At 37.9% G+C, this 14,950-nt stretch overlaps 1 protein-coding gene across 2 annotated transcripts in view; it reads left to right on the plus strand.

Moving 5' to 3' along the window:
• The window catches only part of PSD3 (pleckstrin and Sec7 domain containing 3), a 338,824-nt gene that overhangs the window by 135,010 nt on the left and 188,864 nt on the right, over window positions 1-14,950 (plus strand). For both annotated transcript variants that reach the window (XM_087814210.1, XM_087814211.1), the window contains 4 exons: window positions 4,037-4,240; window positions 4,330-4,410; window positions 6,101-6,213; window positions 9,177-9,235. In XM_087814210.1, coding sequence (XP_087670336.1) covers window positions 4,037-4,240; window positions 4,330-4,410; window positions 6,101-6,213; window positions 9,177-9,235 — 457 coding nt within the window. The remainder of the gene's footprint in view (window positions 1-4,036; window positions 4,241-4,329; window positions 4,411-6,100; window positions 6,214-9,176; window positions 9,236-14,950) is intronic.

Here is a 14,950-nt window from a genome sequence, read left to right on the forward strand (position 1 = left end):
GACCCAGGCTGGGCTGCCATTGTTGTTTAGGCTTTTCACATACAGTGGCCCCTGTGTTCTGGCTCCTGTTTCTGTTGAGGCTCTGAAAGCATTACAAAAACCCCAACAATAAACACTGCTGAGAACGTGAGGTCATAGTAATGTGACCTCACAGGGAGCCAGTTCTTTGGAATCCCTAGAAGACCAGCAGGCGCTGGAGCTGTGGGCGAATGGACCCTGGGAAGGGGCTTAGGAGAGAAAGTATGGCCCAGGTGCGCCCCAGGCCCCATGATGAGCTTGTCTTGGTGCCTGTGTCATTGCTGGTGAGTTTGTATTGCCATCATTTTGTAAACTTTCTGATTTAAAAAGAGCAATCTCTGTTCTTATTCAAGTGGTCCCATAAATTGTGAAATGGGTGAGAATGAAGCCACCTAGGAATGGAGGTATTTAACCTCACTTTATTCCTAATTTTCTTTTTTATTAAAATCCTGAGAAGTCTGATGCCTATAGATTTTTAATATTACCTCCTGGTAAATGTGAGGAAAATGAGAAATCGACTGGACTGGGCAAACTAGGAGGAAGAGGGGGCAAATGTGAGGAATGAGAGACATGAGCAATGGAAATGATTTTGGCCATTACATTTTTTAAAAATGTGCTCATTAGGATATAAGTATCTTGTGTTTGAACAAAATCTTTGCAGTATGATGTATATGGTATAATTACATATTTGCCTGGAGTGATTAAGTATATACCATGAATTTGCCCTGAGCAATAACTACCAATTTAACTGAGAAGAAAATCCTTTCTTTGACATTTTTTTTTTTTTCTAACATGATAGCTAATATAGAGTAAGAGAATGCATGGGAACACAACTCCAGGGATTTTTTTTTTTAATCTATAAAAATTACTTGATTTTAACTAAAATATTTCTTGGAATAAATATTTTACATTTCTACCACTTATGTGAGAAAACACAAAGTTGAGTTGTCTTTAACAGAAATTTCTTCTGAGTTTACTTGTTATAGGTTTGCCACATATAATAATTAAGCATTCAGTTTTCCAATAAGATAAATTTCACAAAACTGGCTGGTGATGTGAACTCTCTAAAGGAAGGTTCACGATGAAAAAATATTTAAATGCATTTGCATTAAGGTTTCACCATGGTGAAGCAGTTTATTGTAAATGGTGGGTATTTTTTTTTTTAAATACGTCTTTATTGATTTCAAAGAGAGGAATGGAGAGGGAGAGAGAGAAACATCAATGATGAGAGAGAGTCATTGATCAGCTGCCTCCTGCACACACCCCCAATGGGGGTTGAGCCCCCAACTCAGGCATGTCCTCTGACCAGAATCAAACCTGGATCATAGATTGATGCTTAACTGCTGAGCCACGCTGGCTGGGCCTAATTGGTGGGTATTTCTGCTGGAAAGTTATTTAAGAAGGTTACCAAACTCCTGGTTTCTCTGCCTCAGGTCCAGTTTGTGTCTGTTGTCTTGGTATTGGCTATGCTTTAGCATTTGACTTGGACTTTAAGAAAATGAAGTACTGTAATATTATTAATAGTTGCAGTCAAATAAATCAGCATGGGTTTGATAAGTCTCCACCTTGTATTTCCAGCTTTTCCGCAGTCTCTTCTGGAAGGTGTGAGTTGACGTGCATAGAACAGAATTTTCACTAGTTGATTCAGTCTCAGAGACAATGTGGGATAACCTTCCTTTTTTCCTTCCTGATTCCCCTTCAGGGACAGCAAGCAGAGTACTTGCTGATAAAGTGAGCTTGGGGAGGGGTTGTAGGGGCAGTTAACTCCCTCGAGCCTGGCAGTGGTGGGGGACCCTGCGCCCCTGGGGGTTGCCTGGTGTACCAGCTGCTTGTGCAGTAGCCCAGCTACATTTGCGTGATAGTGAAGCTGCCAGGCTAACGCTTAACTGGTGGATTAGTGGGAAATGGGAAATTATAATTTAGATAGAATAAGGTATAAAATAGAGATTGAGCAGTTTTTAAAAGTCATTTTTGCTAAAGTGGTTTTTGTTATTATATTAGTTTACAACTAATTTTCCTAGTGGTTATGCTTTTTTTTTTAACTTGTAACAATTATAATTACACATTTAATGATTTTATCATCCCTGTTCCCTCTTCAGAGTGTCCAGTTTAGATAATAAGTTGTTACTGTACTTAAAATTCAGGCCAAATTAGAGAAGTATGAGCTGGAGCAAGGACGTACAAACTAGCCTATAGGCCCTGTTCAGCCTTGCCTGAAACGGCTTTTACGTTTTTAAAGGTTGTAAAAAAACAACAGAAACAAAGAAGCATTTGTGATAGGGGCCTTATGTGGCCTGCGAGTCCGAAGTATTTACTGTATGGTCCGTTACAGACATTCTGACCATCTAGTTTAGAGTGTGTGGTAAGTGTGTCGGAAGGCTACTTACACACAGTAGTTTATCATGAGCACAGCTTTGTTCTGTTACCAAGTTAAAATGAAAATTTGGAGATTACTGTGTTTTCATTGGTTTAGTGTTAAAATGCGTGATACAGCGTTCAATAGCCAGCCTTTCTAGAACTCTCTTCGAGACCCTTCCAGTAGGTTTGTGAGGTCACAGTTATTTTATAATAACCGTACAGCATTATTTCCCTGTTTCACTGTGTTGATATTTACACTGATGATACAAAAGCAAGGGGGTGGGGTGGGGGTGGTTTAGCACAAATCAAGGGAGTGGCACTAATCCTTCCAGTTGTTACTGTATTGCACTTTACTGCCATGCACTTGAAATAAAAACAAAGGCTAGTTTCACCTAAAAGTGTCCTTCATAAAGCAGCACAAATTAATTTCAACCCTTGACTGCAATCACTTTTTCATTTCTCATGGGATGAAATGGAAAATATGCATCAAGCACTTCTGCTCCTGATGGTTGTCTCCAGGAAAAGCACTTGGATGTAATTAGAGCTGTGAGCTGTAAACTACTCCCTTTTTTCATGGAATGCCATTTTTCCTTCAAAGTATGACTGGAAAACTATGGTTACTCTCAGACATTTTCTTGAAAATTAATAGAGTGAGCCTATTACTTTCAGGAAAACAACCAACAATTTTTGTTGCCAGTAATAAAATGTGAACTTTCAATAAAAAATTAGAAGTTTGGAAAACTTATATCTATACCAAAAGTTTGACAACTTCCCAATACTTAGACTTTCCTGAAGATATTAGTGGTGGCATCAATGAATGTGATTTATTTTAATATTGCATGAGGAAATGTGTCAACAAATACTTTGCAAAGGACAATTGCATGCTGCAGAATCATGCCCCGGTAAAAGATCCATTCAGAATGTAAGAGAGATTTTAATATATGACTACAAAAAGTTCAGTGATACAATTTTAGATTCTATATTGCAACTAACCTTTAAGAAATTACCACTTGCCTTATTTTGGTGTCATATCAGAAAAGAATATCTACAGTTTTCTGAAAAGGATATTAAAATTAACTAAATATCTGTGTGACACTGGATTTTCTTAATCTATTTCAACCAAAACAATATATTATTACAGATTGAATGTTGAAGGGCCTATGAGAATCCAGCTGTCTTCTAGCAAGCCAGCCATTAAAGAAATTTGTAAAAAATATAAATCACGGTTGTATGTCTCACTAAACTTTATGTTGTTTTGGAAAATATAGTTATCTTTAATAAAAATGTATTATTAATATTCATGAAATGGATTATTTTAAAATTAATATTCAAAAAGTTTTTATTTTAATTACTAATCTAGTGACTATCAAAAGATATAACCCACATAAACAAACGTCTTTGGAGTCATCCATTCTTTTAAAAATGTAAAGGTCCTGAGACCCAAAGGTTTGAAAACTGCTCATCCAGGGTTTAAGCAACTGCTTTTTTAGTACATTGAAATATAGTAACTGAAGATATTTTTATGAATAATTAAGCATAAAACAATATCCTTTAAAATAGTTTTTTTGTTTAGTTGGTTATACAATATCACGAGAATTACATCAGCTATTTTCCTTTTTGCCACACAAGAAAAATCTTTTCTATTTTTCCTCTTTTTCAGGTCTCACAGCCATGCCACGGTGAAAACGGCCCTGCTGGAGGCTCACGCTGAAATGGGGAACACTGAAATCCTGGAGAAGGAGCCCCCGGAGAGCCTCAGCAACGGCACCGGCGGCAACGCAGACGCGGCCAGAAGGCTGGCCAAGCGCCTCTACCAGCTGGACAGGTTCAAAAGGTCGGACGTGGCGAAGCACCTAGGCAAGAAGTACGTCTGGCCCAGCGCGGGGGGGGGGGGGGGGGGGGGTGTGAATTAGCTCTTATATTAATAACCAATTCTGTTCTGTTTTCTTATAGCAATGAATTTAGCAAACTAGTTGCAGAAGAATATCTGAAGTTTTTCGATTTTACAGGAATGACGCTGGATCAGTCTCTCAGGTATGATTAAACTTCTGTTCTTGTTCCTTCATAGAAGCTCTCCAAAAAAGATAAAGTAATGTGCTGAAGCTAAAATCTGATTTTTATTTTTTTAAACCCACAATTGCTTTGTGAATTTAGCTCAGATTGCACTATAGATGATAAAGGTAGTAGAAAGTGAGAAAAATACCTTGTTTTTGTGAAATCACACGAACTCATCTTCTGCATCTCCCGGGTGGCATGGGTAAAGAATGGTGGCAGTGTAAGTCTTGAGGAGAAGTGGAACCTGGGGGAGTTTGGGTTTTGGATGATCAGTTTTTAAAAAGGAAATTTACAGACTGTAGAATTTTAGGTATTTTCCGTAAGCATTTGTTTACAATATCAATTAGCCTTTTAAGACAAAACTTTGAAATTAACTCATGAATGGAATAAAAATCAATAACAATATAATCATCAGCAGAAAGTATCTGTAAAAATGTATGAGGTAGTAACACTTTTTGCTGATCTGTTCAAATGAAGGTGTCTTAAACAATCCGATCCTCACTTTTCACCACACATTGTACTGTAAATTTCGAAGAGCAGGGGAAGGTGACACCCGGTGAGCATCTAATCTTAGGAAGTTTAACCTGTCAGAGCCGGGAGGAATTCCGAGATCATCTGTGTGACCTTCTAGTTTTACAAAGCAGGAAACTGGGGCCTGGGAGGTGAAGTGAGGAGGTCTGGATTTATAATGCCCACAGTCACTCATTCTGTGGCTCTTTGCATGAGTCAAGGATACTCACGGGTTTTGCAATGAAAACAGGTAAGGGTGGAGGAGAGACCTATATTTTTGCTTTGCTTTTGCTTTGCTTTCTTGTGTGGTTTATTAAAAAAAAGGAAAAAGATTAAAGTTCGATCAGTATAATTTAGGTAAACAAACAATAAATAAAGAAAACAGCAACATTTTCATCATAGAAATAAGGGTTATCGTGTGTTTATTTCAATAATAGGATTTCTTAGAGCATTTTAAGTGATTTTTTTCCTTCCCATGTTATGTTTCGGGGAATGCATCTACTTTGTCAAGTGAGAGACATCTGGATTCATCTGTAATAGACAGTACTGTCACTGACTCTGATTTAAGGGGGGTGTGGTTTTCTAGGAATATTTTTTATTCAAAGAAGTTTTATATACAAATTAATTTATTCCTAATTTATAAAATAAGAGTTTTATCTTTCAGTTTCCTCCACATGTAACAATTTAATAATGTGGTAATGATAATAGGCAAAGTAAAATTAATAGAAATTTACTGCATACAGAACAGTATAATTGTAATTTTAACAGTAGGTCAGTGGCAATTACAGTCATGTAACAAAATGACAAAAAAAAAAACTGTGATCCATGTAGAGTTTTAAAACATAGCCTACATAGTTTTGCATTTAGTCTTAAGTGTTGTTGTTTTCCAACTGATCTTTTTAAATGGCCACTTGACACTTATGTTATATGGGGAAGTTACCTTCCTTTCCAAGGCTTTTCTTGATGTATTGCCCTGTCATCTTTTGCATTGTAAATTTATACTGAATGGCCATCTAGTAAGTGATCTTTTGAAAAAACTGCAGAATATCTTAATTTACGTAATTAATTTCTTATGCTTATATGAATTAACTTTAACTGTCAAACATAAAGAATGTGTTAACATTTTCTAAAATTTACTCCCCCCCCAATTCTTTTCTAGGTATTTTTTTAAAGCATTTTCTCTTGTGGGAGAAACTCAAGAACGAGAGAGAGTTTTAATACACTTCTCCAATAGATATTTTTATTGTAACCCGGATACCATTGCTTCACAAGGTAACCTGATAGAAATGCTTGAATTTCTTTTTTACAATAAGCGTTGTTTTCCTCATTATGAAAGTGACATTTGATAGTGGAAAATATGGAAAATTATACAAAAGAAAATGAAGTCATCTAAATATTTCTATCTAGAGATAACTATTATAAACAGTCAGATTTACTCCTTTCTAGTCTATTTGTACGATATTTATTTAATGTCAAATTGGAATCATTAGAGTTGTTTCCTACATTGTGAGCATTTTCTCATGTCATCAAATATTATTTAAAAAGCATGACATATTTTGACACATGATATTGTTTACTCTTTTTTCAGTTATTTTTCTTTATTTTCCAGTTTCATAGCATGACAATATTTTTTAAATTGCTTACGTTTTGTCACTCTGAGATTTAATGTGCAAAATGGATTGTAATAAATGAAATTCCAGTTCTCTTATTTTCTCTCCCTAAGCACCTGATCTCTAAATTTCTTGATGAAGTGCATATGTACTTGGTTTTGGAAATATTGACAAATCTCTCTGGAGTTTATGGTGTGCCTCTAGTGCCTTTGTTTGATAGTCATCAAAATAACACTGAGCACTGACTTTGGTTCATGATTTGAATGGACTGTGACTTTGTGTTTATTGTGCTATTTTTAAAAAGCAACTTTAGTTGTCGACGAAGAGTGGTCTTTTCTCCATTTCCATTCCTACAATAAAGCAAAGTTTTTAGGGTTTGAGGTCAAGTGCATTTACTTGCTATTGGAGAATCTTCCATAAGGTTACAAGTTCTGGAATAAATGACTAAGACTAGGTGCACTACAAATAATTATCTCTTACCTTCAGTATTACCAATTAACTAAAAGATAAGTGTATTTGATACTGAGTAAAGTAATTGTCCTCCAAACCTCCCTGTCCTGCAGGCTATAACTAAACAGCTAGCTGATTATTAAAGTCACATTCCTAGCCCCGGCCCTGGTGTGGCTCAGTTGGTTGAGTGTTGTCCCGTGCAGCGAAAGGTCACTGAGTCAGGACATGTGCCCAGGTTGCAGGCTTGGTCCCAGTTGGCAACCAGTCAATGTTTCTATCTCACATCGATGTTTCTCTCTCTCTCTCTCCCCTCCCTCATCTCTTAAATCAATAAAAACATTTTAAATTTTTTTTAAATAAATTCACATTCCTATTTGTAAAATGGAAACTTACTTTTCTTTATTCCTTTCTTTGAGTATATTTAGACCATTTATTCACTGTCTCTATCACTGTCGGCACTGAGTAGAGAATGCAAGGGATAGAAGAGGGTTGTTTTTATCAGAACCTTCTTCAAATCTAAGATGTCGACATTCCTGAGTGAACTAGGAACATGGATTTGTGCATTCACTTGGCTGTTGATAAGGGTATTTGAGAGTTGGCTGCTGAGTTTAACAGATACTTTCAAGAACTTGTTTTAAATATATTTAGAATTTGTGATGATAAACTAAAACTGGAAGAAATATACTTTTCGGTATTTAGTAGCAGCAACCTGGAGACCTTAATAACAGAAATCTCCTACTATAGTTAAAGGCACACTTTGGAAAAATACACTATCTTTAATTCATGAATTCACTAACTGGACAGGCCTTTCTGTACAGTTAGCATAATTAAAAAGATTTTTCTGAATCTGCAGCTGCTGTGGTTTACTGTACTTGGATTGAGAACTGCAGGGAGAGAAAGGGGAGGAAACCTAATTCTAAGGCTTGGAAATGAGAAACTTAACTCAGTGCTTTTTCTTTTTTTATATAAAGTAAGAAGAGTGATGTTTCCATATAAATGTGAATTCCTTATGGGTTAGGTACCTGTTTTCCCCTGAATATTTAATTTTTTAATTTTCACAGCTTATCTCAGTATTTTACTTTTGTCTGATTCACAGTGTTTTAGACCACGCAACCTGAATGTTTTCACTAAAGAGCGGCAAGCAGAGGATAACTATTCCTGCCTGTGTAGTGTTAGCCAGAGCTAATACCCAAGCAGTAAACTGCGGGACATGCAAGCTGTGGCTTTCTTTAACTTTTGCTTCTTTCTTAATTCACTCTCCTCCCAGAGAGTAAAGCAAGAAACAGTATTAAATGATTTATTTTCATGTTCATATTTGTGAAAGAAAATTGAGAAGATATCAATAAAAAGATAAAAATGATAATCTCACTTTCCAGAGATGATGATCTCTTTTATTTTAAATGCATCTTTATTGATTTCAGAGAGAGGAAGGGAGATGGAGAGAGAGAGAGAAACATCAATGATGAGAGAGTCATTGATCGGCTGCCTCCTGCACGCCCCCAACTGGGGATCGAGCCCGCAACCAGGGCATGTGCCCTGACCGGGAATCGAACCCCGATCGCCTGGATCCTAGGTCAATGCTCAACGGCTGAGCCATGCCCAGCTGGGCGATAATCTCTTTTAATATTACCCTATATATTCTTCTAGATGTGTTTATATTTAAATGGAATCAGACTGCATATAGTATGTTTTTCATATAATAATTTACAGTGAAAAATCTTTCCACTTCAACATATATACTTGGACAACATTTTAAATTACTTAAACATAGCAGAATTATGTTTTTGGAGGGTCATATTTTCTTGTTCCCTATTGTAAGCAGTGTTTCTTCGAATATCCTTGTATTTTGTGTAGATTTTTATTTCCTTAGTGTAAAATCCTAGAAGGAGGTTTGCTCTGTCAAAGGACATTGTTTCAAAGCTTCAAGAGATGTACTATCAAATTGTCCTCCCGAGAGGCAGGAATGATTTGCTTTATCCAGTAGAGTCCAACCCTGTGCACTGTCTTTTTAATGATTTATTCTTCCCTAATTTCATCTCCCCAAACAAATATGATTCATCGTGCCTGGCTTCAGTATTGTGCTTTCCTAGGTTCTTAAGGTTTGCTATTTTAACGCTAATAGGGGTCAGCAGGACACAGGGAATTCATGCTTTCTGTGCTTGGCTCTCTCCTCAGACGGAGTCCACTGCCTCACCTGCGCGATGATGCTGCTTAACACAGATCTCCACGGCCACGTAAGTGTCTGGTCTTGAGCTTACAGAAATCCAAAACACCTCGGTTGGGTTTATCTTTGCTTTTACGTTCATACACATTTATTCTCTGCCTCCCTTTCTCTCATTCTCTTCATGGCAGGTAAGTAAATGTAAATCTTTAGGAAAAGAAGTAACTTGTTTCACATGCCAGCATAGAGCATAATTTTAAGTGAATACCGTATTGTCACCATGTCTGGAGTTGTTTTCTCTGTAATGTGTGTGTTCTGTACCTTCTTTTCCCACTAGGTGGCAGAGGCAAAGCTTTTACTTTCTGATTTTTGGTGTGTGTGTTTTTTTTGTTTTGGTTTGGTTTTTGGTTAGTTATTAGGGTTGATATTTTATGATGGAAAGCGAGGATATAAGTTAGATCTGAAAACACTGAGTATGTTTTCACTAAAAACAGCACTGTTAAGAACTCAGTCTTTTCTATGCTCCTCAGCTCACCTGATGTTTTACTAGTTGAAATATCAAAATAATGTAATTACCTTCTCATCTTCTAGTTATAATATAGGATGATTTAAATCTATAATTACATATATAAACGTTCACCTTTCTTAGATGTGGAATTTTAATTTTAGCATTTATTTAAACTGTTCATATTAGAGAAAATGAGGATGTTTTAGTTAAATATAAATCAATGTATACTTAGCACAATAATTATTTCATGCAGGTTCACTTATTTTGAAGAGAAAAGCAGGTTTTTTTGTAATTAAAGAGTCTAGATCGTACCTTACAATTTAAAAAATCGCACTGAAGGAACTAAAACTTAACTATCAGTCCAAATTTGTCCTGCTGTTCCAAAAGGCCATATACTCCCCTTGTTTAAACTATGCTGCTCCTCTTTAGGAAAGGCAGAAAGGAACTAGGTGGGGCCAGTAAGATGGACTGAGGGGGAAAGGGGGCTCTACCATCAGAAAGTAAAGAGTTAAAGTGATAGAACCATAATTTTAACACTATCGGCACAAATCTCTCAATACTTCACTAGGAAGTTCCTTCTGTAATTTGCAAGAGGTGAATTTAGAATAGCTCAGTGACTTATAGGCATATATAACATGTGTGCAGAGGTTATACAGACTAAAAGTATAGATACTTTCAGGGGACATTCTTGGGTAATAGAGCCGTAATATGTCTTAGGGAAATGAAGGGACTAGGATTCCAACAATCGAGCCTTGAAATAAGTATCAGCATCTAATACTCGTCCAACTCGTTACAGAGGCGACCAATCAGTAGACTGTCCTGACCTCTGTTCCTGTTGCCAGTGAGGCCAGTACTCACTGATTTCTCCTCTGCCCATCGTATGGTAACAATTGCAGCTCTGTCCCATCCTCTCCCTCCCACTCAACTTCTCAGCCTAACTTTCAGCCAGAGGAGACAATTTTGAGTAGGCTTGTCCACATATAACATCAATCCCACAATGAGAAACGTCCTCATATCAGATATTTTGAGGTCTCATCCGTATATCAATATTGTGTAGTTACTTGTCTGTTGACTTAGAACATGTGTAACGAAGGGAAAAAAAAGTTCAGTAACAGTTCAATTCTTATCTAAAAGTTGAGGATCTAATAGAACCTCTATGGAAGTTGCTAGATTTGGGGGGATTTGTTTCTATTAAAAGCTGACTGCTTTAATAATACTTTCAAATAAACATATTGTATTTATCATAATAATTTAAAATAGCAGTAAATAAAGATGTGAGGTTTATTATTTATTCAGATAACTCAAATGCTTGGTGTCCAAACAAGCCATGGGCACCCTGGGCTCAGAACCACAGGTCTCAAATTGCTCTGGCTTTGTCTTCAGACCACTTTTGAGGAATTGAAGGAGACTGAATGAAACATCACACTTATTTTTGGCAACTACAACATGAGACAGTTTATTTAAATGAACATTTTAGTATTATCTTGAATTATGCCAGTCATACTTAATTAACAATTGGCTGAAGTGGCAGAGTTACATGTAAGAGGGAGGAAATGATAAATACAAGTAAATCTCACTAACTTATCTTCAAAATCATGTTTTGTGATTATTAGGTCTCAGCTTTGTTTTCATAAATGGGTTCTATATACTTAAGATTGCCTGTTTAGGTTTTGCTCATTAGAATTTTTTATGCTTATTTACAATGCGTACTGTTAGAAGTCGGTTGAATATATAGTAGCAATCATAAGAACTAACTATATGAAAATGTGTTTCTCTTCCTCCCCTGGATTCATTTTAAAAATAAATTTGCCTTCTAGGTGGTAAGTTTTTACCCATAATTCTGGATGTAGCTTCTCTTGCATCGTGATTGCCTGATTAATTGTTACGGTGTCAGTCTGACTTACTAACATGACCCTGTGAAAGTGCATCATTCAGAATATAAAGCGAATTATTTCTAACTTCTGGCCCTGTTCGCCTGCCCTTAGTCTGTAGCCTAGGCCATCATCTCTCGTGACTTACTCCACGGCCAGAATAACTCCCTTGGGGAATGAACTAATAAATCATTTTGCTTTTCTTCCTTACATCGTGTCATAATGGAATACAACAGCATGACCTTTCTTGGAAGTGCTGAGACAAGCTTGGCCTCGTGTTTTCAGTGGGGGAGGCATGACTTGGGAGCTGAACGTCTTTGGGCTGTTCTTTGTGAATCTTTCATGTGGGTTTCATTGACTCGAAGGAGTGATGCATTGGAAATGAATTTGAATGGGCCTTTTCTTCTTCCTGCTAACTTACTAATAAAATGATAGAATGTATACTAATACAATAAATCTAACAGCATTACATGTTGAATGCCTTTTTATCTTTTTCATTTATTCCCATTCAACGAGCACTTACAGTGTCTCCTGTAGTCCGAGTTCTGTGCTGTTTGGGTGAGGGGCAGAAATGAACGAGACGTGTTCATGGAAGTCAGAGCTCATCTCTGGTGGTGTTGCTGGGCCACCTCCACTAGTCAGGTTTAACTGAAGAAATGGTACCAGGTACCTGAGGTGCTGTGGTGGAAAAGCACCGGAGGGTATTTTATTATACATTGGGTTATAGTTAAACCTCACTAAGTAGGCTAGGAAAAACCTATCTGAAGTATATACAATATTTGGGGGAGAAATTCATTCAGATGTTATAATTATTTCATTGGAACTAAGAACTATTTTTGAAAAATATGATTTATCATTATCTTAACAATAGTATTGACTTGCTTTTATTTGCCTGCAAGTGGTTTATTTTCTTAAATATTTTATAATTGTGGCCACATACCTAATTTGCTAAGTAATCGCTTATTTTTAAAATGCCTTGTCATCTATGAAATACATATATAAATGAAACTCGTGAAACATATATAATGAAATACATATATAAATGAAATAGGTAAATTTCTATTAAAATTTCTAATAAACTCTAGAGTTTATTTTTCTCTTGCTATAATGGAACTAAGTTGTATTGAATTTTGTTTGAACTATCAATAAGGAAAGAGTTGAAAATATTTTTATTTTAGCCTACGTTTTATTAGAAATGATAGGAATAAAAGAATCTGTCGTGTTAGAGTAAATTCAGACCTGTTCCTTTTCTGGATAAGTCTTCACATGTGCCCTCTCTGTTGACTACACCTAGCTCTCTCGTACCTCAGTCCAGCCTTCCTGGCAGGATTATTGCCGAGGCTGAAGCCAGGTGGCAGGGGCAGGACAGTAGGCAGGAATTTCTCACCAGGGATGGACTCGGAGGTGGCAGGAAGTTTTAGATACAGAGCTGAGTTGCAATGAAGAGTGGGATAGATGGGTGTATAATCCATTGGCCAATTTCAAAACTAAAAGTCGAAAGATATCCATGAGACAGTGGCTGCCCAAGGTCAGGCCATGGTCAGAGGCAATAGCCAGGACATTATTTTTAATCAAGATTTATGTCAGAATCTACCCTTTAACACTTTGGCTTGGGGTGTTTAGTAGCTCTTTTACCTGAAGTCTCTCTGCGTTTCCCTGTCGGCAGGAGCCAGCCCCCCTGTGCAGGGGGAGGGAAGGGGTGGGAGTGTGGTTTTCCTGAGTGGCGGCTCTCTCTGCCTCAGGCTGGGCATCCTGCAGATACTTTGTCTTGGGGTGCTCGGAGAGTGCTGAATCGCATCCGCAAGGGTCTGAGTTTAATGTAGGAGGCAGGATCTTACTGGCTTTTTTAATGTGTGTTGGGTTATAGGCTGGATATGGGGTGAAACCAAGGCTAGTACACTATACTGATGGGGGATGAAAAAAGTCAAGGAATAAAGTATGAGTTTTGTAACAGAACAATGTTAAAAGATATGTGTAGTTCAGCTTCAGATAGGTCATAGGAATTCATTATTTTTCATCTGTAAATTGCACTGATAATTGTGAGTTTTTAATTCTTAGGTCATCTCTCTAGGAGCCTAGAATTTTAAATAACGGGTAAAATATTTGGTTTATTATCAGAGGTGGAAAATAAGTATTGCAAGAATTGTTACTGAAAAATTTTAATTCTCTTATTTTTCATATTGTGCAGTTTCATAGCTCCACCCCCTAAAGTCCCACAGACCTCCGTGAGGCTGAGATGGTTAATGCCCTCGGGAAAGCTCTGAATCTGCGCTTACTGTCACTGTGCCTGGCAGCGCCCTAAGTGCACTTCGCCGGCTGCCTCCCCTCCTGCAGAGCTGCCTTCTCTGTGGGTCCCTGACTCTGCGGGGAAGCCACCCCTGGGCTTCAGTTCTTTTTCCGTCTGGGCCTATCCTGTTGCAGATTTCGGCGTTGGCCGCAGTTTTCACTGAGCCGGCACTGCCCCCCCTTGGAGCCCTCTCCCCCCTGGTGCCCCGTGTTCCCTTCCTGCCGGGGAGCCCCCAGAGCGTCGAGGGTTCCCCTGCCGAGGGCTCCCCGGAGCGGAGCGTCAGGCCCGGGCTCAGTTGTTCTGCGTTTCTAGGGAGGCGGGCTCCAGTGTCCCTGTCACTATTTCTATCGCCAAAACGGGTTTATGGGATAGCCTGAGACCGTAGCCGTCAGCTGTGGAAATGTGTTTATAGAAAAATGTTATGGTTTCAAATTTTTCAACTAAGAAATGACCTTTAGAATGTGATTCACTATCAGATTGGCAGCGCCCTGGAGTCTGATAGGAATCCTTCGGTAAGCATGTCAGGATCCATCACGCACGGCTGGATTTTCTTGGCCTCTGTGACTCCTCCAGGTGGACCTTGGTCCCATTCTCCCCTCTCCATCCCTCCTTCTCTCCTTCCCTGTGTACCTCCCCCTTCCTCTGAGCTCTCTCCCTCTTCTCTCCCTCTCTCTTCCCTTTCTCAATTCTCTCTCTCCGCTCTCTCCTCTCTCCTTTCTCCCTCCATCTCAAATATCTTTCTTTCTTCACTTTCTTTTCTTTTTTTTTTTTTTTGGTAGTTCCAATTTTTTAAGAATAGGTTCATGCATAATGGAAACTACAGCACTGATAGCTTTTATCAGTTGAGTCAATGGTGCTCATTAGGGCCTCAGAGTATCTAATTTATACATTATTCAGGTACCACATCCCGTCTCCTTCCGACCATTGCAGATGTTTCCTGTGCACAGCTAATGAGTAGAAAGTGATAAAGGAAAGCAGGTGAGACTCTAGTAAGTCAGGTGATTAAAGCCTTTGACCTCTAATCCCATTAGTTAATTTAACGCCTGTCCTTCTATGACAATCAGGTTAAAAGTGGAGTTTAGTCTTTGTAATTTGATAATGAGGTCAGTGTCTTTTATCTTC

Source organism: Miniopterus natalensis, chromosome 2 (genome assembly GCF_054644295.1).
Source record: "Miniopterus natalensis isolate mMinNat1 chromosome 2, mMinNat1.hap1, whole genome shotgun sequence".
NCBI classification, from domain to species: Eukaryota; Metazoa; Chordata; class Mammalia; order Chiroptera; family Miniopteridae; genus Miniopterus; species Miniopterus natalensis.